The 26,084-nt window shown below is 39.5% G+C and overlaps 1 protein-coding gene across 1 annotated transcript in view; it reads left to right on the top strand.

Moving 5' to 3' along the window:
* The first annotated feature begins 3,546 nt into the window (after positions 1–3,546).
* Positions 3,547–26,084, top strand: part of grin3a (glutamate receptor, ionotropic, N-methyl-D-aspartate 3A) — a 54,892-nt gene continuing 32,354 nt past the window's right edge. Inside the window, exons 1-2 of the mRNA XM_067574801.1 lie at positions 3,547–5,096; positions 15,573–16,318. Of these exons, the coding sequence (XP_067430902.1) occupies positions 4,335–5,096; positions 15,573–16,318 (1,508 nt within the window). The 5' untranslated portion in view covers positions 3,547–4,334. The remainder of the gene's footprint in view (positions 5,097–15,572; positions 16,319–26,084) is intronic.

Genomic DNA, 26,084 nt, shown 5'->3' with positions numbered 1-26,084 from the left:
TATAGTAATTTGTGAAAAATAAAAAGTTGAAACAAAAAACAAACAAAAAACGAAAAAAAAAACTGCAATGTCTAAACCAACCCTGGCAGTCTTCAGAAGTGTCTGCACACCCTGCATTGATGGCATCCAATAAGGACATCTGGTCATGTGGATGGTGGTCATAAACCTTCCACCTCCATGCAGAGCAAAAAAGGCTGGAATAGTACTGACATCCAGCAAACCGACAGCAGAGTGGTGGAATGTCACATTATCCCACATAACAACGAAGGTAGGGGAGTTTCTTACCCCTCTCTCCTCCGCTGGCACAAGTCGATTATGTAGGTCATACCGAAAAGAAATTAGCCTGTCTGTATTGCAGGGGCCAATGAGAGGTTTGTGTAACAGTAAACCATCATTGCACTGTGCTGCACACACTGTATGTGCAGTTTGCCTGGCTTTCATCACCATTACTCTCTAAAATACAATAAATCATACATTATGCATAGCTGTGAATGTACCCTTATTGAACAGACATCTTACCTGGACATATTGATACCGGAGTTTTCACACATTCACCATTTCTCTCAAAGAGTACAGTGTACAACTGCTTCATTCTTATTCTATGTTTCTCTAGGACTCTGGCAAGTGCCATTGTGCTGACCATATTCACATTTCCAAAAGTGATATTGTCTGCCAGCACTCTGTCCCAAATAGTTTTATTGCATTGTTGCCAATTACCATGTCAACGATGGCAATTTCCTACGCATCTGAAAATATTCTGCCTCCCCCGTCTGTTGGAGGCAACCTTTGGAGCCTGCTGTAATACACAAACAATCAATATATTTCAAAATGTCAGTACATGTAAAAATATAAACTTACTGCACTGTACTATAACATGTAGTTCAGTTATCATTGAAGGATGCACATCTTACCTGTTGTTTTGCTGGAAAATTTGTACTATTGATGCAACTGTTGAACGCTGCAGATTTGTTTGCACCCTTAAACCGGCCTCTCTCAAAGAGAGATCATGGTTTACAACATAGTCAATAATTGAGGCCTTTATCTCATCAGAGACCACTGCTCTTGGCGTTCCTCTCCTTTGTCCTCCACGCATTCTCCTTCTCCCTGCCACTCTTCTTTCCCCACCAACTGGTCTTCCTTGATCCATGTTTCCAAACAAAATCATTCCAAAGCTGCTCCCTTTTGTCTGGTAACAAGACTAAAAACAGGAGTTCATGGTTTTTGGAAAATGTAGTCACTGAATGCATTTTGTGTGAAAGCAATGAAAAATGAATCACATTTTGGTCCACATAGACTTCTGTTTCGCTGACTGTGTGAAGTTTTGACAATGTGACTTCAATTTTGACCAATGCTGAGGGCCACTGTAAGCTGCTGAAATATTTACATGCTCTCTTTTTAAAAGATAACATTCATTCACTAATAACAAAGAGAATACACATGTATTTTGTTTTAAAAACTGACATATTGGTCCTATCAGTTACAACTTGATTTTGATAAGGAAAATAAAGCTCTGATACAGAGACAGGACTTGTTGTTTGCATATGGCCAAGTGCAACCTTGTAACACAAAGGTCATCTTTTTGATGTAATTATTATTTCTCTTTTTTACATAGTAAATACCACAAGGGGTGGCATAAATAAAATATAAATATGGAGTAAGAAAAAAATTAAAGAACCTTCCTTGCTTAGTTACAACCCCCTCCCCAATTCCCTCCATACATTTTTGTACAGTCCCTAAAAAGTATTTCCTCTGGTGGAGGTGTCAGCACAATGGAGCAGCCCATTGAGACACAGCTAGAACAATTGTGGTGAAAATACATTTTAAAGGCTGCTGCTGAGCTCAGTTCAAATGGCAGAGGTAATCTTCGACATTTGTGTGATTAAACTGTCTTTTCATCACAAGCTGGAATTAGAATTAACACTGACTACTGTATGAGGCCTGTTTAAAGCCCCAATGCAGCATTTGACTCTCTGATATCCCATTCCAACACAGTGCAAAATGGAATAGCAAAAAAAAAATGGAATTGCTTTTTGGTGCAACAACTACTATAATGGCTCTTTCAAAGATTCACTCTTTAATCTCACCTTGAGTCTTCTTCTCAGTTTTGCTCCTTTTGTTTTTGTTTCATCTTCTTCAAGAAAATATCTTTCTCTTGTATTTGTAATACCATTGAATCTTTCCAGCGGCTGTAGCCAAAGCAGCTTCATTCCACACATTCTATCTTCATTTACCTATTCTTGTTCCTCCACTCTTCCTTTTATGTCCTTTTCCCCATCTGCTCCTCCTCTCTGTTGCCCCACTCTCATCTCTATTTTTTCTCCTCCCATCAGCCCCCCCCCCCCCCCCCTTCCATCTTTACATCTTATGCTCCTCTCCCCTCTCTGTCACCTCAGCTTCTCTCTCCCCCCTCCCTCTGTTCCTGTCCCCATTGTTCACCTCCTCCTCCTCTTCCTCCTCTCCTGTCAAAATCTCTTCTCTCCGTCTCTCTCCCTCCTCTCCTTCCTGTCCCATCCTTTGAGGTCATGCTGTATCAGATCGATCAGGGTCATTGATCGTCCAATATCCCGGTAGGCGTGCCTTTCATTTCAAGCCAGACCATTAGCCAATCATTAATCTAGATAAGACCATTAACCAATCATTAATCTGGGTCGCTATTTAAATTGAGGCTGCTGATTGGGTCAATGGTGACCTCTGACCTGTGGGTTACCACAGCATCAGTTAAACATTCGCTCCTTCAGCAGCTGTTAATGATCTAATTGGGGTGTCCTTAGATATGATTAAATAAAACAATTGTATTAAGAGCAGTTGACTGTCTAGTTTTGTCTAAATTGGCTGCATGTACACACACACACACACACACACACACACACCCAGTGCAAGCCATATCTACAATAATCTCTCACAAATTTGTCTATAATTTATAATCAATTAGTTGCACACTGGAAAGTTTTTGATATGTTTGGATTATGCATAAAAGAAGAGATTAAGATGTTTTGAAACCTATAGATGAGCAGAATAAAAGTCTTTAAGGACACCATCAGCACCCCTAAATGATAAAAAAAAAAAGTTTCTTCTAGCTCATTGCTGATTCTTTTTGAGAGAACATTGTGAATTGTATTGAGCTTTAAAACATCAACAGTGTACTAAAATATGGCATTAGTAGGTTGATATGATGTAACAAAATCAAGGAGTGTGTTTAAAACCATTATTTAAGGTGTGAGATTGATTCTGCTTACACTATTCACAAAACAAAACCTTGTTATTAACTTAGCTGTAAACATCTTATTGCTGTCATAAACAGTAAATCTACTGCACAAAAGGGAGTAATAAGGGGCTGAACACATTATGAACACATCTTATCCAGATGGTGTTGAGAGAGTAGATGCAATTCTAAACATCTTGCAAATGTATACAGTCTAGGTTAAAACTTTGCCGTGAATCTGAAAATAATATTAAATTTGAATTATAATAAATCTATATATTATATTTTGTATTTGTTTGTGTCCTTGTTTATTTTGTGTTACGCAACTTACTCATTTCGATCCTTTATCCCCCTGACAGTATTGACGGGTGAGGGGTGGAGGTAAAGTAAAGACGGGGTTAAATCTCATTGGAACGTGCGCAGAAGACCACGCTCGCGTGCCGGAGGTCTCGCCGGCACAATTGTCAGTACAGCGGTTGACTCGAGCCAAGCAGCGCGCGCGCTCTGGAAAGCTTCTACTCGGGTGTTTAACAAGGGGGGGGAAAAAACATTTTTTTTCTTCACCTGAGTGCCGGGACGAAGTAATGTTGTCTTGGCTCTTGCGCTCTGGATGATAATGGGATAATTTTCCTTCGAAGCCATCAAGACATAAGATGTTTCCAGTGGTGGATTTCACTGTTTTGGAATGTGTTTGATGCGCATTAGCCTGTTTTTTTTTTTTTTTCGACATTTCCTCCTCTTGGCTTGCCTACACACTCTGCTGCATTTTTTTTTTCTGCGAGTGGGATATGTGGTGTAAAATTTTAACGTTTGATCCCACGACCTGTAATCAAAAGGCTTGAATGATGAAAATCTTTTGAGATGAAAAACAGCACTTTTGGGGGTCATTTTTTGCTTGTGCGTGGCTCGTGCCTAATCGCGCACCTCAGCAGCCTGTTGTCTGTGTCAGTGGAGAAACACACAACTTTGCCGCGAGCTGGAGCCGGAGCCGGAGCTGGAGCGGGGCCTGCAGCTGGTCTGACTGGTGCACCAGGGCCACACTCGGGGGGCCAGGAAGGGGACCAACGCAGCGGCCCCGGTGTTCGGCCGTTCTGTGGTTGGACGGGGCATCCGGTGCAGCTGTGGAGCGGAGATGATGAAGATGGTGGTGATGATGATGATGAATGGCCCCTCAGCTCGAGCAGGCACCGGGGTCTCGCCACCATTATGTTTACTGCTGTGCGCTCTCGTCTTTCTCCCGCCGTGCGCTCACTCGCACCCGCAGCCGTGCCAGGTCCTGAAACGGATCGGCCACACGGTTCGGGTCGGGGCTCTGCATGTTCAGCCTCGTTTGCTCTCCGCCACCGCCGGTAGCGGTTCTGAGGACTGGGACACCGAGGAAGGTCTGACAGAGAGCGGGGAGCGACGGCTGGAGTTGGAAAAGCAGGTTAAAACAAGTGCCGGTGCGCCTGGGTATGGAAGCCTCAGGACTAGAGGCACCGCCAATAGCCAGCGGGGTGCGAGCAGGAGTAAAAGCCAGGCACGGCAGCGGGAGGAGAACACCTCGAGGGAGAACCGCGTGTTGGCACCCCGAGACTCGATCCTGCTCGCGGTCGAAGCTCTGAACCGGGCCGGATTGCTGCCCTACAATTTATCCCTGGAGCTCGTCATGGCAGTTGGGTCCGGACTCGGCGAGCTGCCCGCGTTCTCCTTCGCTTCCGCGGGTAGCACCGAGAACGAGGACCCGCTGTCCTTCGTGGAGAGCGTGTGTCACACTGTGGTCGTGCAGGGGGTTTCCGCCATGATCTCCTTTCCACGGAACAGGGACGAGTTTGTCAAGTTGGAGTTCGTCTCGCTTGCGCTTCATGTGCCAGTCGTCAGCGTTGTGCAGAGGGAGTTCAAGCGCCAAAGCGAGGTACAGAAAAAGTTATTTCTGAACTATTGTTAACTGTTGATTTCTGCACTCCAGTGGACCGTGTCTGCACAGGTGTAACAGTGATGTGATAAAGAAAAGACACACACACACACACACACTGTGACAAGTGATCATCAAAAGGCCAACCTATAAACACAAACCAGTTAAATTTACAGATTCAACACAGTTTAAAGACGTGAGTAAAGCGAGTTCATGTGGATTTCCAAGGCCCAATTCACCAGGTGTCATTAGCGGCCCTCATATTACACAGAGACTGAAGGGGGAGACACTTTGTCTTGTTATTAGTGTTTATCCTCATTTCCTCTTTTGTGTGTATTAGGAATTAGCAATTTTGTTCCTGCTTGTCTGACCTAAAACCTTTCAAATGCATGACCAACTCTTCTTTTCTGTTCAGCATTGATTTTGCCAGTCTAGGTTAAATAGCCCAAATTTAGCTCAAGTGGAGAAACAATTTGTGACACAAGCTGTTGTTCGTGATTTTCACACAAAGCATAAAATTGGAAAGTCTGAGAAACGCAGCAGCTGCTTCAAACTGACGCAAAGTTAAGGACCATGGAGAGAGCACAAGCAGACTCTGTCCATGGTGCTGAAATCTACAGTATGCAGAGGGTGTCTCCAGGCAGAGGAGGATGAGAGTGCATTCTCTCCCCTTTTAAACACAAGGTTACAGATAAAATGTTTGATTGAAGGCAATATATACCCAGCAGCACATGCCCTGAGGTATATACGAGTAAACAAATGCTTTGTTGGTATTCGCCATCCCACTGTGTATACATACATCAGAAGTTCAGCAGCATGGAAAGAGTGCAGAACAGTACAGTGTAGTCAATGTGAAATATAAAACTCTTCATTGGACTTTCTGTGGTGCAATAACAACAATAACAACTCCATTTGGAATTATACTTCATTTTGACATCTTACTACATGGAAAATTTAGATTAACCCACACACACATATACACAATAGTCCATTTAGGCTAACCCAAGGTTGTGCTGACATCTACAATATTGATCTGACTCCTTTCCTTTCAACAAACAAAATAAAAAACCTCTCTCTCCATCAAAAGTTGTCACACACATGTGTTAAGAGCTGAAACTATTAGTCGATTAATTGATGAGCTGATCAGCAGAAGAATAATTGGCAGCTATTTTGGTGATCGATTAATTGTTTCAATGATTTTTCAAGCAAAGAGAGTGAAAAAAATCTAAAATATCCCCCAGTTCCAACCTCTCAAATATTTGAATTTGCTGGTTTCTTTTGTTGTGTATCATTGTAAACTGATTACCTTTGGGTTTCGGACTATTGGTTGAACAAAATAAGACCTTTGAAGATGTCACCTTGGTCTCTGGGAAGTTGTCATGGGCATTTATTCACAATTTTTGGCATTTAATAGACTGATATTAATCAGTAGATGAATCAATAATGAAATAATCCTAGCCCTATATGTGTTTAATCTGATTCATCTGCTTATAATATATTACCAACTAAAGGTCGAAACATTTTCTGTCCAAATGTAATTTAACCAAAGATTTCTTGGCTTTGGATTTGAAGACACAGCATCATCAATCTAAAGTCAAATCTCTGACTTGATCCTGGACCTCTATTATGCTTGTACAAGAAGAAGCCATTTACGCAGAGCCACCCATAAGAAAGACAAGTTGGATAACACTTTTGGTATTTGGCATATTCCAGGGGTGAACGCACATTGAACAGTCCACAGGGAGTTGACCACACTGAGCGATTTCAGGAGTTTCTCTGGTTTTAGATCAAACCTGCTCTTCCTCATCTGCTCCATAAATTGCTTCACTATAGCTTGGGCTAGACTATGTGAACAGTTCCTTTTCCTAAACAATATACCCACTAGGCAGGAAAACGTCATTATAGGAGGTATGATGTGTTTTCAGGAACCATGACTCCATATATAACACCTAAACAACAAAATAGATTGTGGTAAAATAACTGTTGCATAACTATCTAGCATTTTCCAATCTGTCTCCCTTATGGATTTATGGTTAAGGTTAAGCAACTGCAACTATTTTGGTTAGGGTTGGGAAAAGATCCTCTTCATGCTTACTGAAAATCAACGTTGACTTTTGTTAGTAGATGAGATGAGCCTAGTCAAATTTCATGAGCTGAAAAGCTACTCTCATGCCAAATGCACCAACTGAAGATAATCAGTATCATTTTCACCTGGAATATGAGAGCGATAGAAAATCTGTTTAAAGTGTAAACATTCTTAATTCATCACTGGAATGGACATTTTCTGTGTGTACATCCTTGTTGGGGAGTAACTAGTCATATGTAACGGTTTTATGTAATTAAATCACAAAATATATGTAATTGTAATCTTTTACATTTACTGAGAAAATATGTACTGTGTATGTATTATGTACTTAAATTACAGTTACTCATCAAAATGTTGGTGATTACAAAGGGGTTACATCCAAATATATTATTTTAGGTAAAAAGCTTATACGTAAAATATAATATTCATTCTGTTGCTATGCATCTTTCGCCGTGCAGGAATGCCTTCTTTTGGCATATTTCTGGACAACGTGGGTCAGCAAAGCATTTGGGACAAATTTAAGTGCAACACCATCAAGGGTGGGATGGCTTACAAGGAGCTGTCTCCACGTCTAGGCAGGCTCCATTTATTTTTGGCAGAATGTTGAATGTTGTTTTTGATTGGTTCACTTGTTTTTATTTGCACCGCCTCTCGTCTGCCAATCAAATCAATGCATTGCTCTAAGTAACCTGAGTCTGCCATGCCTGCGACCAGCCGACCACATCAAGGTGAGTGGCCATGTTGTCGGACAAGAATGCCTTTCAGTGCTGAAAATGAGGTTAACAGTGAGATTTACACTGCCTGGTTCAAATTAATTTTTTGGACTTTTCAGCTTTATTGTCCAGTTTAAAACATTTGTTAGAAAAGTAATTAAAATGTAATCAAATGTAATAAGTTACATTACTTTGATGAAGTAATTAAAATAGTTACTTTACTAATTACATTTTTAACAGGGTAACTAGTAATCTTTAACCTATTACATTTCAAAAGAAACCTTCCCAACACTGGTGTGCATGCATGTGTGCAGGTAAAAATCTCTCACAATTACAAGCAGACAGTCCCTCACAGACACAAACACTAAATGATTCAGTGTAACTATGCACTGTAAACCCCTTTAATTAGGTGACACTAACAAGGCAGTTATTGCATATCAATGTTTCCAGACTAACTGTGTGTGTGTGTGTTTGACATTCCACACACAACTTTCCTAGGAGGGGAAAACACACACACACACACACATACACACACAAGCACACAAATAGGAACCATTAGTTAGGCTGAAGGGTTCTGGGACACTTGCCACCTACTGAGCTATAGTAATCTGTGTGTGTGTGTGTATGTGTGTGCGTGTGTGTGTGTGTGTGTGTGTGTGTGTGGTCCAGGTATGTTGTGGGGAAGTAAATCTGTTTACACAGTCATGTTGTGGGGACTCACCTCCCTTATGGGGACAAAAAGCAAGTCCCCTTAACATAAATCATTCATTTTAGGGTGAAGACTTGGTTTAAAGTTAAAGGGGACCTATTATGCTTTTCCTTATGCTCAGTATGTAATGTCAGATGTTCATATTAAACGTGGCCAAAGTGTCAAAATACTGAGGTAAACATTTGTAGAAGTTATCCCTGTGAGTGAAAAGCACTGGCTCCAGACTGCTCTGAATGCTCAGTTTCCAATGTGTTTTTCTACTTTCAGCCCAAACCGACGTCAGCTCATGACAGATTTCTTTATATGGTCATCTGCTCCAAACACAGTGCATGAGTTCACTGCTCCACAATGCTAACATTAGAGTGTTTTTCAATTATTTTGGGGGCCGTCACCCTGAGCCATGACTCAAGTCGAGATGGCACGCTGTGAGTGTTTTTCCATACCACAGCATGGCAAAGTAAAATAAGCTGTTGGAGGTGTGCTGGTCATCTGCAGCTCTTCATCAAACATCATCATCACTGTGGCTGATCAAAAAGCTCCAAATATCTCCATATCTTGTTGTGTTAACCAGTTTTTAGCACCACTAATGAAGCTCTGCTATTTCGGTGAGGAACAGGTTTAATTTCCTACAAATTCTTCACATTTAAAAGCTTTTGATATGAAGCAGTAAAGCAGGAAATGTTGGGTTTGCATTAGTGGTAACTTATCATGGCTCTGATAGGGCTACACACGGCAGGATTCTGGAAAGCTGGCCAATCAGAACAGAGTGGGCTCATTGGGAGGGGGGCCTTAAAGAGACACGAGCTAAAGCTACCTGTTAAGAGACTGAACTGAGGGTCTTCATAAAGGGCCAGTATAAGATAAGTTTTCTGAACTTTGAATCATGCAAAGCCACTGTAGTGGAGTCCCAGAGTAAAAATATAGAGATGGAAATGAGCATAATAGGTCCCCCTTTAAGGTAAGTTTGGAGTTATGTTGAGGTTAAGGTAAGGGTAAGAGTTAGGCACGTGATGGTTATGGTTAAGGTTAGGATAAGTCTCCAGGAAATTAATGTAAGTCAATGTAATGTCCTCTAAAGTGATGAAAACACATGAGTGTGTGTGTGTGTGTGTGTGTGTGTGTGTGTGTGTGTGTGTGTGTGTGTGTGTGTGTGTGTGTGTGTGTGTGTGTGTGTGTGTGTGTGTGTGTGTGCGTGCTTCCAGGGTAATATCTAATTTACTGCTCTGTGCACAAGGAAGCATTTCACTGTAAGGAGTCAGCAGGTGTTTAAAGTCCAAACAGCTTCTTAAAAATGAAATAACAGGTAGGACAGACCATCAGACAAAGATGGACTGATTGATGGATGGATGGGATGGTGGATAGATAAGGGGTGAAAAGGTAGACAAATTGACTAGGAAATAAGCAGGCAAACAAACAGATTGTGGAGTGCTTGTGTGTGACTTGAGAAATGGCTTAACTCCCCTCTGACTCAGTCTAGTTTCGCTAGTAAATCCCAACTGAAGGCTGACAGCTATTTCTCAGAAACAGAGTTTTCAAAATCTGGAAACGTTTCGAATGTCTTATGAGAGGATGTCATTAGTGTTTATTTGGTGACTTTGCTCGACCTTTGCCTTATTTTTTTCCTACCAAAGTTTAGAGTTAAGGTTAAACAGAGTTCACTGTTAAGGATTGCATAACATAATGAATCAGCAAGCGACCCTCACATTTTGTTATGTACATGTCAAAATGATGAGGTTGCATGAGAATATGAAGTCATGGATAAAGTGACATCAGAGCAGAGGGAAAATGTGGCTTGGGAGCCGGTGGTAATGAATTTTGGAAGCAGCAAAGGGTTGAGAATATAGCAAATACATGTAAGAGACAAACACCTGAGAAAAGGAAACTCCCCGGGAAAGACCAGTGTCTCAGCACCATGAGGTCCAAGTTTTGGAGGGGACATATATCCCACAACACTAGAGCTTGTGTAAAATTAAGATACAGCATCTTCACTGTCAGCTTGAAGCATATATGCAAATATCTATTGCTACCTAATCCGATTATGTGAGTGCAAATATACCACTCTTTGTATTAAAATGTGTTGCTTTATGTCACCAGGCATATGTACAGAACTAGAAGATGAGCATGTTAATGTGCTATGTTAATTATAGATAGAGGCAGGGATATGCACAAAGTTACAAGTTTATTAGGTACACCTGTATAATGTAAAGTGATGTACAAAAATCATACAATAAATCCTTTGCAAACCATATAATGTTCATGTTTTATAGACAGTATCAGACAGGTGTTGACTAAACTGTGGTAATGTTTGAGGCTGTAGTTAGTGGTGTTGTATTGGACTGCATGAGTTTGCACAGGTGTCACTGAAAACTATACACCTGCTTGGTGTAACTAATAGTGTAAATATGAATTCTAAGAAAGTTTCACCATACTTGACAACTCTCACATATTGGATATTTATACAAACAGGAATAGTTTGTGTTTATGTACACAGACACAGAAGGAAGCCATTTGTTTCTCAACTTTTATAGAAATGAGTAGACAAAGTATAAATAGTTCATCAGCAGTCATATACGCTACCTCACATTTGGGTCATACTGAATGCCACTAAGCAGAGCTGTCAATGCATCATGAAATGACAGAGCACCAAATTACTAATAACCCAAAACAGTCTGAGGATCAATCATCACAACAGCAGCACTGATGAAGATAAATATCGATCACATGTTTAAACGAACCACCAGTCATGACTTACTACTACATACGACATACTGTAAGAAGTCTTGACGAACATTTCTACATGGCATGCAGCAACTTACAGTAACATAACCAACCAAGTAACCAATTATTTTAACATAACCAAGTATTTTCAATAATCATTTAAGTCCCATTTCATGATCATTTTGTCCAGCCTCTGTATGTTTTTCAACAGTTTACACCGATTTTCCATTTTATTCTTCATACCACACGACATGTTTAGGCCATGGGCAGGGGGCTCTGGGAATGAAGGATGATAGTAATCACTCAAAGATGTTTTTGTCAGGAACATTTGTACAAATAAGATTTAAGAAAAGACACGCTTGGCACAGGTACACATAGCAAGCCTGAATTTTATGTAATTTTCAATTACATACTAGTAAATTAATTTGTAGATTCTGCTGATTAGGATATTGGAGTAATTATGTCATCAGCACCTATCCAGGGATAACAGATGAATGATAGGCCTGTATGTGTGTGTGTGTGTGTGTGTGGGAGGGAGGGGTGTGTGTGTGGGGGGGGTTGTGGAGTTTCATTGTCCCTTCATAAATAACACTGGCACTGACATAAAGAGGCCAGTAGGATGAAAGGCTAAGAGCTAGGGGTAGGTATACATGGAGTTAGGGTTTGTTTTTGTTGTCTATATGTGTATTAAAGAAAACTTCTGTAATCTTGTTAAAAAAAAAAAAAAACACATTTTAATCAGTTTTCACACTTTCCACACTGAATCATCTAATCAAGGACAGATCAATAACCAAGTCATTACCAGTTTATTTGATTTGTCCACTGGCTCATGATTCTGCCAGTCCCAGCACTTTTGCCATAGAGCAAGGGTTGCAATTTTCTACGCATAAAAACTCACAGCAAATGTATTTTGGCTGTGAAAAGTGATGAAAGAGAGCACAGTGACAACAGAGCAGGGATTTCCCGGTGCATCGAAAGCAGTGGATGTCTGTATTTATGTAAGAGAACAGGCAGCGGCACTTCCTAGCAAAATTTTTCCTCTTTATTTACATGAGGAACAAAGAGAGAGTAACAGATTTATGGCAATCACAGTGCAGAGGGGCTGCAGCTGAGAATAAATCCTCCAATCCTCGAGAGGGGTGTGAAGAGGTGAAAGTCTGATACCCTATGGACTGCATTAACATTCCTTTCCCTGAAAAAGTACTTCTAAATCTGAAATAAAACATGTTGTATTGCTTTTGTTGGTGCTTTTGTGAGAGCAATAATCCATCCCTGTATATGCAATAAGCAGATGAATAACGGCTGTCTAATTTGTATGCCTACCGGGTAGAGTGATTAATGAGATAAATGAAATTAACCAATAGATGGCTCTAATGGACTTTTAGTGCAAAGCTTGTGTAAAAGTTGTAAAGTCAATTAAACAGTTGCTGAAGGCCCTCTAAGTGTGTAGTTCTGAGTGTATGTGTGAGTGCATGCAAGCAAGCAAGTGCATGACAGATTGATTGCCTGGGTGACTGGTATGTTGTGCGTTGGGTACAGTGTGCCAAGGTACACTAAGGCAGATCTGGCAGCTCATGCAGCCTGATCTGGCCTATTTAATTTTATCGAAAGTATTAGAGGGATGACTGTGTCAACTTTGAAACCTATCTGCTCTGATCTCCTAGCTTGCTATAATCCTGTGGGTGCAGTGCACTGTATGTGTAGAGAGTATGGTTTGCACTGATCTGATCATAGGGCCACTGGGGGAGTTGCCTATTTTAGCATGATATTTTACACTACTAGCAACCATTTTCGCTAATACCATACGTCTTAAGATTAATGGGGTTTTTTCTGTTGATCAGACAAAACAAGACATTTGAGGTTGTCACCCTGGTCTCTAAGAAGTTGTAACAGGCATTTTTCACTATTTTCTGTCTGACATTGTATAGACAAAAAGATTAATCGATTAATTGAGAAAATAATCACAACATTAGTCAATAATGAAAATAATCCTTAGTTGCAGCCTTAGGTGTCAGCTCATTTCAGTGTAGCTATGAGTGCTTGACAAATAGTTGAGATACGTAACCAATGGCAGAGAACATTTATTCATATTTATTTATATATGTCACTAAAAAAAAGTTTCGTCCACTTGAGGGAAGCAGAAACGAGCTGTAAACATGACATATATTGGCATGTTATCACCTTACCATGAACATGTTAGCAAACAGTTGCTTATTTATTATTTCAAATTGAGTTTCTGGCCACCTGGCTAATGTACATCTTATGCATGCACTCCCATTTTAGCTCCAGTCACTATGAAACCCTATAGGATGTATGTAACTCTTTAGCAGCTTAAAGCTCCACTATGTTCACCAGTGAATCACTAATTTTGTCCTGTCTTTCATTTGGTGCTGTGAAGGTAGTGTACAGTGTCTTTATTGGAGGTTTTCAATACAAACCTCCTGCTGTATATGGAAGCAAAGCTGATGAGAAAAGTCAGAATGAGCTGAATGACGCTAAAAAAGATCTATAGAATGATGGAAACTGCAGAGTTTGGTGATTATTCTCTGTGGGTTCATAGTTGCAAGCAATTGTGTTAATGTTACACACTTTATCCATTGCTAACATAAACATAGTAATTATAGCAGTGTTAAGTTGCTCACTCTCTGTGTGTTCAAAAACACCCCAAAATTTTAGGTTTGAGAGTCAGCTGCAGAACGGCAACTTCAAATTAAAAAATTGATATTTACACAATATCAATTTTTGCTGATCATTTGTCAGTTGATTTCCTGACAATATAGTTGTCAATGCATCAAGCAAGGAGACTTTTGAAACTGACCCCTGTTTGCAACCTTAAATGTTACCGAAAGAGTAAATAAAGATTATGGATTTTTCACTGTGAATTAGCAATCTCAAGCAAATTTAGAGGCTCTAAAATGTGACATACTGAAATGAAATGAAACCAACTGTAGCCTGAAAGGTAGGGAATAAATCAGTTCAGTATAGTTTGAAAAATCATCATTTGTGTTGTTATGTTTGCAATTGTCAATGTAAAACCCCCACTACAGTCCTTTAACTGAATTTATTGCCCATTTTCTGTGTAACAAATGATATTTGTTCTGTCTTTATCTTTGGTGAAGCTGTTGCTGAAATGAAATAAGGATTTTTCAGAAAAGAGCATATTAATCAAGCCTCTCATTTTACTATCTTTCTTGGGCACTTAGCCATTTAGTGGATGGTTTTCATCACAGCACCTTACAGTGAGACCACACACTTTTAGCATTCATGGTCCAGTGGTGTGCTCTACCCATAGATCTGCAGGCCTCATCAATCAACTGATTCACAGGTGTGAATTAAATTATGTGGAGTGGATCAAATATGTGAAAGAACTTATTGAAATGAGCCCCAGTTGTGTCTCTTTAGGTCTTAAGTATTGCTAAAAACTACAAAGGGAATATACATAAAAATAGATGTATTTCTTGTGATGTGAATAATGATATTCATGGGAGCAGGTAAGTGGACTCTGAAATCCATTATATCCAGCAGACTGTGTTTGTTCTCAAGGAACAAATTGAATTCTAAGACAGAAAGTAATTCTACTGTTGGGGTTATAACCTTTCTGTCTTTCTTTCCTTCCTTCTTTCTTCTGTTCTCTATTCTTCCGCTCTACTACTTCTGTTTCACCTTTCCGATGCTTCATCTTCCTATTCTTGTTGCTCTCTAACCTTCTCTCCTCTTCCTGAATGTTGCACATCTCCTCCTTCTCCACCATCTTCCCTTATTTTGTCTTTCACCCTTTCTCCATTGCATTTCTTCTTCTCTTGTTTGTTCCAACCCGCCCCTCATTGGAAAAACCACCCTCTGTTTTTCTTCGATCTTTCTGCCCTCTATGAAATCAAACTGACCCCCACCAACCCTTTCTCTGCCCCATCACCACCCTTACATTTTTATTACCTCCATTTTCTCCTGTCTATTTAACTGTCCTTCTTTTCTATCCCATCCTCTCTAATCCCATTCCCTGGGCTCTTTCCTCATATCTCTTCCATCCATTTTTCAATCTCTTAAATCTTCCTCACTCTCTCCCCCTGTACACTTTCCTTTCTTCTTTCTTCAAACGCACCTTTTACCTCCCCTGCACCTTTCTCTTCTTTCTCTGTGTCTCTGTCTTCCACCTTCACCCTCTTTTTTATTTTCCTCTGTATAAACCTACCACAACCACTTACCTCTTTTATTTCCCATTACACCAATTCACCCTTACATTCTTCTTGCAGAATCCTCTCCACTTCCAAATGGCGATGCGGAGCATGGAGGCACCACCATCCCGTCTTCTCTACTCCCTGCTGATGATGAATGGCTGGTGGGACATTAGTGTTCTGCTCTGCCAGGATTGGGATGTTAGTGACTTTCTTCTCCTCATCAAGAACAACACCCGCTTCCACCTGGGCACTCTTGTCAACCTAACAACTACCAATTCAACTTCGTCACTGTCCTCATCTTCATTATCATCCTCAGGAGTGGCATCAGGTGTCACAACAGGAGCAGAGGCGTCATCATCATCACTGTCTTTACCCTATTTTTCCTCTGCTGCCTTATCTCCTGCTTCGTCATCTGCTTCCTCCTCTAAAACAGACCAGCAGCAAGCGCTTATGCGGCAATTAGAGGCCCTGAGAGAACCTTCATCAACAACAGGAGTGGTGACATTTGGGTGCGACATCCGTGAGGTGCGCCGTCTGTGGACACTGGCCACTCGGATGATGCTACCAGAATTTCACTGGGTGTTGGGGGACAGCCAGAATGTGGCTGAGCTGAGAACAGAGGGATTGCCCCTGGGGCTACTGGCCCATGGGGTCATGGGGTCCCCTTCTCTGGATCATTACGTCCACGACTCATTGGAGCTGGTGGCTCGGGCAGTGGGCAGTGCAGCCCAAGAGAATCCTGCCCTGGCACTCATACCTGGGACTACCAACTGTATGGATATACAGCAGAGCAACGGCAGCTCAGGGGAATACTTGGCAAGGTAGGAAATCATGTGGATACCTCAGTGATTATTACACCCACTCATTCTCACAAAATGTCATACAGTGACCGCAAATCACAAACAGAAGAACACAATAATGTTGATTATCTTCAATATGCTAACACATTAGCATATTGTGTTAGCATATTGAACACATTAAAGTGAAGATTTGGTAGATTTGGTAATATAACACAGTGATAGAAAAAGACACTGACAAGATTATGGTTAAGTTTAAAGGAGAGGTTTTACCTGTTTTTTTGCCCATTTTCTACAAAGCACACATATCATGCTGTTGTATTAGAAATATGAATTCATTTTTCTGTGCTCCAGGCATCTTTTGTTTTGCATTAATTTCTCTACAATTTGAAAATCTATTTCTATTTCACTTTCTTGAAACATACCTGTTTCAGTCACAGTGAACATTATGTCCACATTTATTTTTGTCAGTGTTACATTATTCCGACTGGGTAACGCAATTTACATGGAGATTGATTGGAAAATTCTGCACTCCATCACCACACAATGATCATGTAAACCTGCAATATCTGATTTTTTTGGCCACTTGGGGCAGTGGGAATAAGCAGTGAACACAACACGGACATATCTTTTAACTTGTTAGCATAGACTGTAAAAAATATGGACATAGTCACCATGATGTCACCCACTGGTTTGTGAACTGGAGCCAGAAGTGACCATATTTGGATGAGAGGGTGGAGCTGACCATAGCGCTAGCTGCTAGCTTGGTTAGCATGGTGCATTTACAACCTATGGTTAACCGTGTTAACGCTAATGGTAATGCTAATTTCGGCTAGCGCAAAACAGGCCTAATACCATTAAAACAAAATGTGCTCACCAAAAAAACTGAACATCCGACTCCTTAGAGGGTCTGTTATCACAACCAAATGCTGGACAAGATTTTTTAAGGTGACCAAAATGTTACAATTGACTTTCATGAACTAAAAACACACTGTGAAATAGCAGCAGCTACACCTGTACTCAGTGAATCTGGGGCCATGGTTACGTTACGTAATCAATGTTGTCGCTGTGGTGCTGACTTGTCAATCACAACGTAGCCCTACCCTAAAGCATATGCTGCTTAATCATCTATTTTACTCTAAATGGGGCCATAATTTACAAAATGAACATCATGATGCATTGAAGAAGACTTAATACTAGTGATTGAGACCATAAACTCATTAGGAAAGTGTTTACTGGGATCATAAATCAAGTGAGAAGTAGGGTCATTTTCTCATAGACTTCCATACAATCGGACTTCTTTTTGCAGCCAGTGGAGTCGCCCCCTGCTGGCCATTACAGAGAATGCAGGTTTAAGGCACTTCCACATTGGCTTCACTTTTCAAACCAGGAGCTACCCACTTGCTTGTTAGCGACTGCTGCCTATTTATACATCCAGCAGGTACGTTGCAACATTATCATTCATTTGGAGTTGTGTTTCTGGACATGTGGAATGTAGGTCCAATATCCACTCTCTTAGCTCTGTTTTGGGTTCCACTGACTCCTGATGAGAATGTCTTGCTCTTTAGCATCTAAGTGCTAAACTATTTTCGCCAGCTGGTTGCTGACATCTATTTGCCATTCAGTGCTGGCCAGGAAGCGTACACTGGGTTTTTAGAGGTTTTTCACTAAAAATAGCTGCCTAATGAAAATGATACTGATGAGACTTAAGCAAAACAGCAAAGTTTCAGGTCGGAAAACCAAAACAATGAGCTGAAAAATGCTAAAAAAAAAATAAAAAATTCTACCACACATAGATAGCCACACATAGATATGGTGCTAAAACATACTAACACACTTGTATAGGCTTTATTAAGGTGAAAAAAAATTCTGATCTGCATTATGGTCATTATTGAATTAAAAAAACAAAACTTAACTCTTATTGTAATAAGCTGTGAACTGAACTTTCGTCATCTCCACCAAACAGCTCCCATCCTACTTTCCACCCCTCACGCTGTCACTTTCCACTGTCAATATGCTTCCTGTTTCTACTTTGTCTCCTCCATGTAATCCTTTTGTTGTTGAAGAAACTGCTTCTCGCATTATGCAGGTGTTTTGTCACATTTCAGCTGAAAAGACTGGAATTCACCACAGAAACACATTATTCATACACATCTGCATAGGCGCACTGTATACAATCCATAACTGCAGCATTGTGGTAAAATGATGACATGTGAGGAATTGCATTCAGCAGCAGCGCTGTAATCTGCAGCTGGGCTACTCTATACTGCTGAGATATGAGTGATGAAGAGTGTGTGATCACACACCACTGCATTACAATTAGAGTCTGACCTTTCCTACTGAGATTCTCCTCAAAACACCTGAATCAGCAGAGTGGTCGTCCCAGGAAGAGAATTATTTAAACATAGTGAACTTGGGGGAGCTGGAGGAGATTTCTGATTTTGTTTACATTCCTTCGGTTTATTTTAAGCGGCTTATGAATTGTTGATCAGTCAGTCAGCGTTTTACATATCACAGAACAAAGAACAGGAGTCACAGCACCGTTTACCAAATTTATTAGAGCCCTGTTGTTGACCCTGTGAAGCCAGGGGATTTACCTGAGGAGGTTTAGTTTCCCATGTTGGAGACTTGGTCTAATCCAAGCTGTTACACACACAGGGGATTTGGAAGAGTCAGCCATATGCCTGGCTCAGGGAAATCTGGAGGTATTAGATAGCAATATATGATATAACCAACTGGGGAAGAAGTGGAAGAGGAAAGGATGTATGTTTGTATGTAACCTGCAAGATAAGGAAGGCTGCTTTCTCCCAGAAATGTTCCTTTTTTTTGTAATTCACTTTTTGTGAAGTGGGGGAACTGTTTAGACTGTCCGATCGTATTCACACTACAAGGATTAATAGATGTTGACTTATTGTTCTTTTTCCAATTTCCATATGTCTCTCTAGGTTATAAAGATTGGCAATAAATTGAATCAGGGTCACAGTCATCATCTATTACCATTAACTTTAGTTCCTCATTGTATGAGATATATTTGTGCACATATCTAACAATGTTTTTGGTTTGATTTTCTTTTTAAAATCTTTAATGCATATTTTTTCACTTACATCACAATGTATGATCTCTATGAATTTTCAAGGCAGCACCACCCGTGGGTATTAGGAGCTGTAAAGCTTTCAGAGTTTGTGTTTCTTTTGTTGTCCTATTTTTGGTTGTCTCATAGTTTTCCTCCTTACATACATACTCAAGATAATTTGTCATGTGCTGGTAACCAATTGATGACTCTGCGTTGTTTTCTACTAAACACATGCCATTAGTCAACAAGCAGTATGGACAAAGTGCTAAATATTCACAAAATATAATATATATAAAATATAAAAAATAATATTCATAACATATTGACTGTTTCATTCATCAGTCATAATATTCCACATGATGACAGAGGGGCTGTAGATGGCTTGAGGGACAGTAAGATATGTAAATGAGCTGAGGGTGTGGCAAAAGGTTGAAGCTGACTGTCCTCCAGTTCTGCAAAGGAAAGATGTGATTATTTGTACAGCAAAGTTCCTGAAAGTCAGACTATATATATTTTGAAACCAATTTTCACTTATTTTGCTTCAGGGCTGTTGGACATTTAGACCCAGGTGAACTGCTTTGCTACATCAAAGTTTTATATTATTCAATAATAATGCTATTTTTATTAAGTCTGAGTTCAACTGGGGATCTGTGGATGAGAATGAGGTGGATGCAAGTTGATGCAAATGATGACATTTTGGAGAGATTACAAATACCTTCAGGCCCCTTAGGATATATTTATTTTTTATTTTATAATAATTAATCTTAAGGCCCTGTTTTTATTTAAATACACACTAGTGATGTTAGTTCACCTGTTTCAATTCAGTTTGTTAAAAAAAAGTTGTATAATATAAGAGTGTTAACATAACTTACAACAATTTTTTTTTAAAAAGGGTGGTGTAAGATAATTGAACATATTTTAAATGCAGACAACTGACAACATTTGGCACAACAAACATTTGTCGTATGTCTGTTGTAATACCGAATAAAGGTATGTTAACGTACATAAAAAAAATAAGCTAAGAAATATAGTACAAGTTAGTGTTTATATTAAAGATAGAGGGATTTCATTCTGAAAACCTAAAGTAGCATAGGGAAGATTTGATATTTAACAAGTTGTTAGTCAAAAGAGCCACTGGTCGTGTGAAAAGAGTAGCAGATGCTGAAAGGAGGAGCTGACAAATAGAAGATGTTTGCCTCCAAACAATGAAATCAAGCTAAAAAGGTTAGCAGCAAGAGTAGGTTGCCATTGTTCAGTACACTTTATATCAGTGCCCTACAGTCATGTTCTGGTGGAACATGACTGTAGGGCGCTCTGGGGTGCTCTGGTGGGAGGGTGGGTTTAGGCGGTGTGCACGACTCGAGTGAGTTAACCTAGATTGACTTCAAACTCTCCACCTGTTACCAGCAAACTGCCAGGGTGGCACAGTGTGGCTCCAACAAAGAAAATCACTGAACTAATTAGACACCACAATTAGAGAATCATTGATCAACCAACCTCAAGCTCAGACTTCTATTGCAGTGCCTGTTGTATCTGCGGTCCTGAAATTCTCTTTTGCAGGTCTTGTTAACAAAGTCTTACCAAGATTAAGCTGATGTAAGTTTATACCTCTCTCCTCTTTAGTGAAAATCAACCTTTATTCAAAAAGTTTTTTAAAACTTATTGTGCAAGAAAATAAATGAAAGCAGTCTCACAAGAGTAGATAAATAAAAAGACTGAGATCAAAGTTAACACTACTTGAAGCCTCCATAGAAGTGAAAATATAATTTTTTTAAGATTTAAAATATTTTTTTAAGTCCCCCTTTGACCTCCTCCTAGTGGTGTTACATTGTAAAGCAAGTTGTTAAGTTATGATAAACATTCAAACTTTTCTGTTGAGAGCTTGTAGTCCTTGTCTTACACCAGTGGTTCCCAAACTTTTTGGCTTCTGAGCCCTGAAAACAAAACAACAAAACAACAACAATGTATATTCATCAGTTTATTTTATATATCCTCTGCCTCTTCTAGTAGTTCTCCCCTGTGAATCCTTTGCACCACCCTGCTCATTTGCACTTGAGTGTGTACAAGTACACTTACGTATGTACATTTCACATTTTTTATATTGCACAACCCACCTACGAACTGGGCTAATATAACTTCAGCATTTTATACTTATATAACATATATTTCTAATTATTCTATCTTTGAATTTTTATCCTTTATATATATTTTTCTAATTCCTATTTTTACTCATATGGTAATTATTATTCTTTATTGCAGCTATTTAATTTCACTGCACTTACTGTATGAGCATGTGAATAAAACCCCCAGGTTGGGAACCTCTGTTTTACACCCTTCACAGTATTAAACCTGCAGCCATTTTCAGTCATTTTAGAGATTTCTTTTGCAGTGAGGGGACTGCCTTTGGTTTTGCATCGTGGAGTTGTTATATCAGGTGCTCGGTGGATGAGCTGACCTGAAGGGAACTGTTGACACCACAATAGTGTTGAAGCCAGAAACTATGTGACAGATGAGCAGCAGAGAGGCTGTGGTGGTTCTCAAGCTGGACATTGAAACCCTTCAGGGAATTTACTGCATGGTGATTACGGACTTACGGTTGCAGTAGAGTCGCTGCCAAAGCAATCAACCAGTCACACGGGGGAGTAGCTGATGACATATAGAGGTGTTTGTCATCAGACAACTGTAGTGTTGTGGAGGGTCATGGCAGGTGATGCATTGTAGAAACCATCGGCTGGATGCTAGACTACTTCTAGTGTGTCCAAGCAAGAGAGGAAGAGCCATATGTTGTTAGCAGGATGTGAAAAGTGCAGACTTTGTAGCAATTAAGGGTTGGAATTGTGTAACACATTAACAAAATCAAATATTTAAGGAGCAAAAACATTTAAGAGTGCAGTCCATTGGATATAGGAAGAATCCCTCTCTCAAACAATGAAAGAGGAGAAAAAAGTAAAAAGCAATCAAGATTATGCTGTAAATCTTGGGTCCACAGAAATGGATAAGAGAATCCAAATCACAAGTGCGTCAAGATAGTGGCAAACTGAAGAGCAAAACCATGCATACAATAACATTTGGCCAGACGTTTACCCAGATGTTCTCCTCCAGGCTATGTGAGGGCTTACATAGGGATGGTGGGTATGTAATAGCCGAGGGGGTGACTGAGAAATTTCGAACAGTGATATGAGGTGAAATCAGAGTGCCAGGTTGTGTGTGAGACTTACTCACAAAGAAAAGCATGAGAATCCTCCTAATTAACACAATAAATGTTTGCTCTATTTCCAAAACTGGTGCTGCTGGTTCCAGTGTTTGGTGGTGTTGTTCTGCATACAGTAAGAGACAAATCATAATTTAGGAGTGAGATATAAACAGCCTTCAGAACAATAATGTATAGAAGCTCACTGCAAAAGTTGAACTCACCAATAGTACTGTACCTGTTTTGTTCTGTTATCTAATTGTTTTCTTTTTCAAAACTATAGTTTTGTAGTTTTAGTTTTAAACTGCCAGTATGAAAACATGTGCAGCTTTAATACTATTAAATATGTCTCTAAATTTATTCCACTTTTTATATGACGAAAGTGTGACCATTTTTATAATTGAAACATTTGGTAATGATATACAGTAGGCTAAGTGTGATATGCAGTGTGCATGTATGTATGCAAGAAGGCACAGAACTCTAAACTGGTAAAAGGATGGGAGCTAATCAGCCAGATGTGGTGTAAGGTTTGGCTGGGGTGTACAACTGTCTCTGTGGAAATCTTTCTTTTTCAATTCCCAATAGTAAATGATTCTTAGGGAATCTTGCCAATTTGTACAGCTGAGGAAAATTTTAAATGTCTCAAGATTAAGCATATTCTGCCTGTTTAGAATTATTACAGGCTAAATATAAAGACATAAATAATGTATAGATGGAAAATGAAACAAAATAATCTAATAATGTAGAGACTGAACTGATTCCATTATGAAATCAGATGATTAATAATTCTTTATTTCAAATAGAGTTAATCAGTTACCGCTGGCTACTCTTCTTGGCTCTATAGTTGATTTATTCATTATTACTTTCATTCCCATCTCTCTCCACACGCTTTCTCAGGCTTTGATCCAAGAAAGATCAGGAAGGGTCGGGCTATACCGTGGATAAAGTCTTCATCCCAGTGGTCACATCACAGATCTTTTCTTTCTTTTTACCACTGGGTTCCATTTGCTGAGCACTCTAAGAGCTGTACGCTTGGACATTCATTCACTTTGTCCTGTGGGAAAATTCTTTCAAGACACATCACTTAGCATTACAGTGAGGAAAAAGCCCAAAAGGGACACTGGAGTATACGGGACACAGAGCAGCACAGTGATGCCACACTTGGATAGGAACTCTGTGTGCAAAGACTCTTTTCATCTCAATCTTGTCTCCTAGAAATTACAATTATACTGCTAATTTGAAGCCATCAGGGAAAAATTCTCAAGAGAAATATCAAAATCTGTTTTACACAATGAATATAAAACTCTTGTAGGCTGGTTGGAAATATATGATCTCCAGAGGCTGAGCCCAATTGGTGTCTATGAATTCTTTCCTCTAGCACCACTATTTCACCAAAATTTCCACCTGCCCACAAGATACTGTATTATATAATATGCTAAAAGACTGAGGCTAAAGCGGAGTCCAAGGTGAAAAAGAAAAATTCTCATCAGTTGATAATCCCTGTAGAAGACATGGGAATAAAGAAACAGCATTGTTCTTGTGTTGCAGTATAGACTTAGTTATTCTCAGTATTATGGAAAAATGTAACATCACATATTTCGGTTATTTCATTTTAACATAAACTGCTTAGTTTACATACAGTACTTGGACTAGCAAGATAGAGGTTATACATTCAGGCATTCTTATTATATATTTTCAAATGGTTTGTTTCACTTTTAACATTATAAGACAAAAGGCTTGGTGCTGAGCGCTTTGTTCCAATTGCAAAGCTATGATTGGACAATCGCTATTGGAGTTGCTTAGTGAGCAGTAATTTGCTATACTGCCTTTGTTTCATAGTGATTAATTGTATTCATTAGTCTTTTTCATTCTTAAGTGGATAACTGCTTATACTAAACTTATTTCAAACCCAAAGTGGTGAGTCCAAGTAATCTCCAAATTGCAGTCATCCTATATAATCAGGGGCGGAGCTAGACTCTCAGTACACAGGGGCAGAGCATTCTCAAGGGGCCCTTCTGATAAAGTCATTTTAATATTCACAATTGTAAAATCGCTGATATATCCTATCTTATCCTATCCTATCCTATCCTATCTATAAACACAAATCATCACTTATTGGGCTAAGCAAGCCTATGTTTAAGATACACACAGTGAAGCCACTTTGTCAGACAAGCTTGTTCTGAAGAACAAAAAAAAAGAAAATAGGTTGCCAGTCGTGTTCAGATGTTTCAGCACCAAGGACAACATGCGGCGCTCTGCATGCATCAATTAACGAACGGTTCAACACCACAGCAGATAGACATCGACAGGCCAGGTGCACTGTCTCAGCGCCATGTCTTTCTTACACGGGAATAACATAAACAAAAATTAGACACAGTGGTCTACATTAGGGCGTGACAATATCAGATTTTCACAACATGATTATTGTGGCCAAAAGAATTCATGATAACAATATTATCATGATATCTGTAGAAAATTTTAAAAAATGCTATCAGTCAAATCATCTTTAACTTTGTTTATTGTGTGGTTTGACTCTTTTCTGGCAAATGAATTACACTCAAAATGCAAGTTTAGGGAGGTGGAGAGAGAGTTGGTGACCATAACTGTACATAGTTTGAAAGAAGTTTGAACACACTGAAGTATAAGGTTTTTATTTCTGCCCAGATACTTTTTTTTCCAAACAGATGCCTGCAGATGACCTATAGCTGTGACTTGTTAGCTGGAAAACACAATGGGACCACAGCATGGAGCCTTATCCCTTGTCCAAGTTCACATTTAATAACAATACTACAGAAAATGAATATTTTACACGTTTTTATAAGGGTATGTCTTGGTGTCTTTCAAAAAAAGATCATAAACACATTATAGTGCTTTGTTCCCCTGTTGAAACTAATCTATGTGCATATAAAAAGGTGAAAAAACAAGTGCTATGGTGGAAAAACAGTCCATATAAAAAGTAAATCACAGCAAAATTTATATTTAAAACTTCTATGTTGTGAGCAACAAAGCAGCATATGGTCATTTTTGGAATTTCATTGGCTATTTGAGGTGCCAGTCATCAGCAGACTCTATTCCTATTGGCTTTGTCTTTACACAAAAAATGAGGGGCGGGCACCTCCTTTCAACACAGACTCTCATTGGCTATTGTAGGCTATGAACAGGACATGGAGGCTCCTACTGGGTCAAGTGAGGTTTCAATTAAGGTCAGAGCGCAGCTGCCATTTTGATAGATGTGGGTAATGTTTATCTGCCAGCTAAAAATGATGCAGCAGCCGTTCGTGGATATTTATTAATGTAATAATGTGTTTTGGACTAAATATTTTCCTGGATTGGATCAACCTCACCTTTGCAAAATTGTAACAAGACCTTTTTTGTTGGAGTTGTATCAATCAGCAGAGTAATATGAGTCTTAATAGGTGAGTAGCGTGAATTTTGTAATTATTTGTTTGTTTGTTGGTGGTCTGACAGGGGCATTGATTGTATCTGCTGTTGTGATTGTATCTTGAAATGGTTTGCATCAATCAGAT

The sequence above is a fragment of the Thunnus thynnus genome, chromosome 19, assembly GCF_963924715.1.
Source record: "Thunnus thynnus chromosome 19, fThuThy2.1, whole genome shotgun sequence".
In the NCBI taxonomy this organism is placed as follows: Eukaryota; Metazoa; Chordata; class Actinopteri; order Scombriformes; family Scombridae; genus Thunnus; species Thunnus thynnus.
Note: the sequence above shows the minus strand (reverse complement) of the source record. Positions and strands in the feature narration are given on the sequence as shown.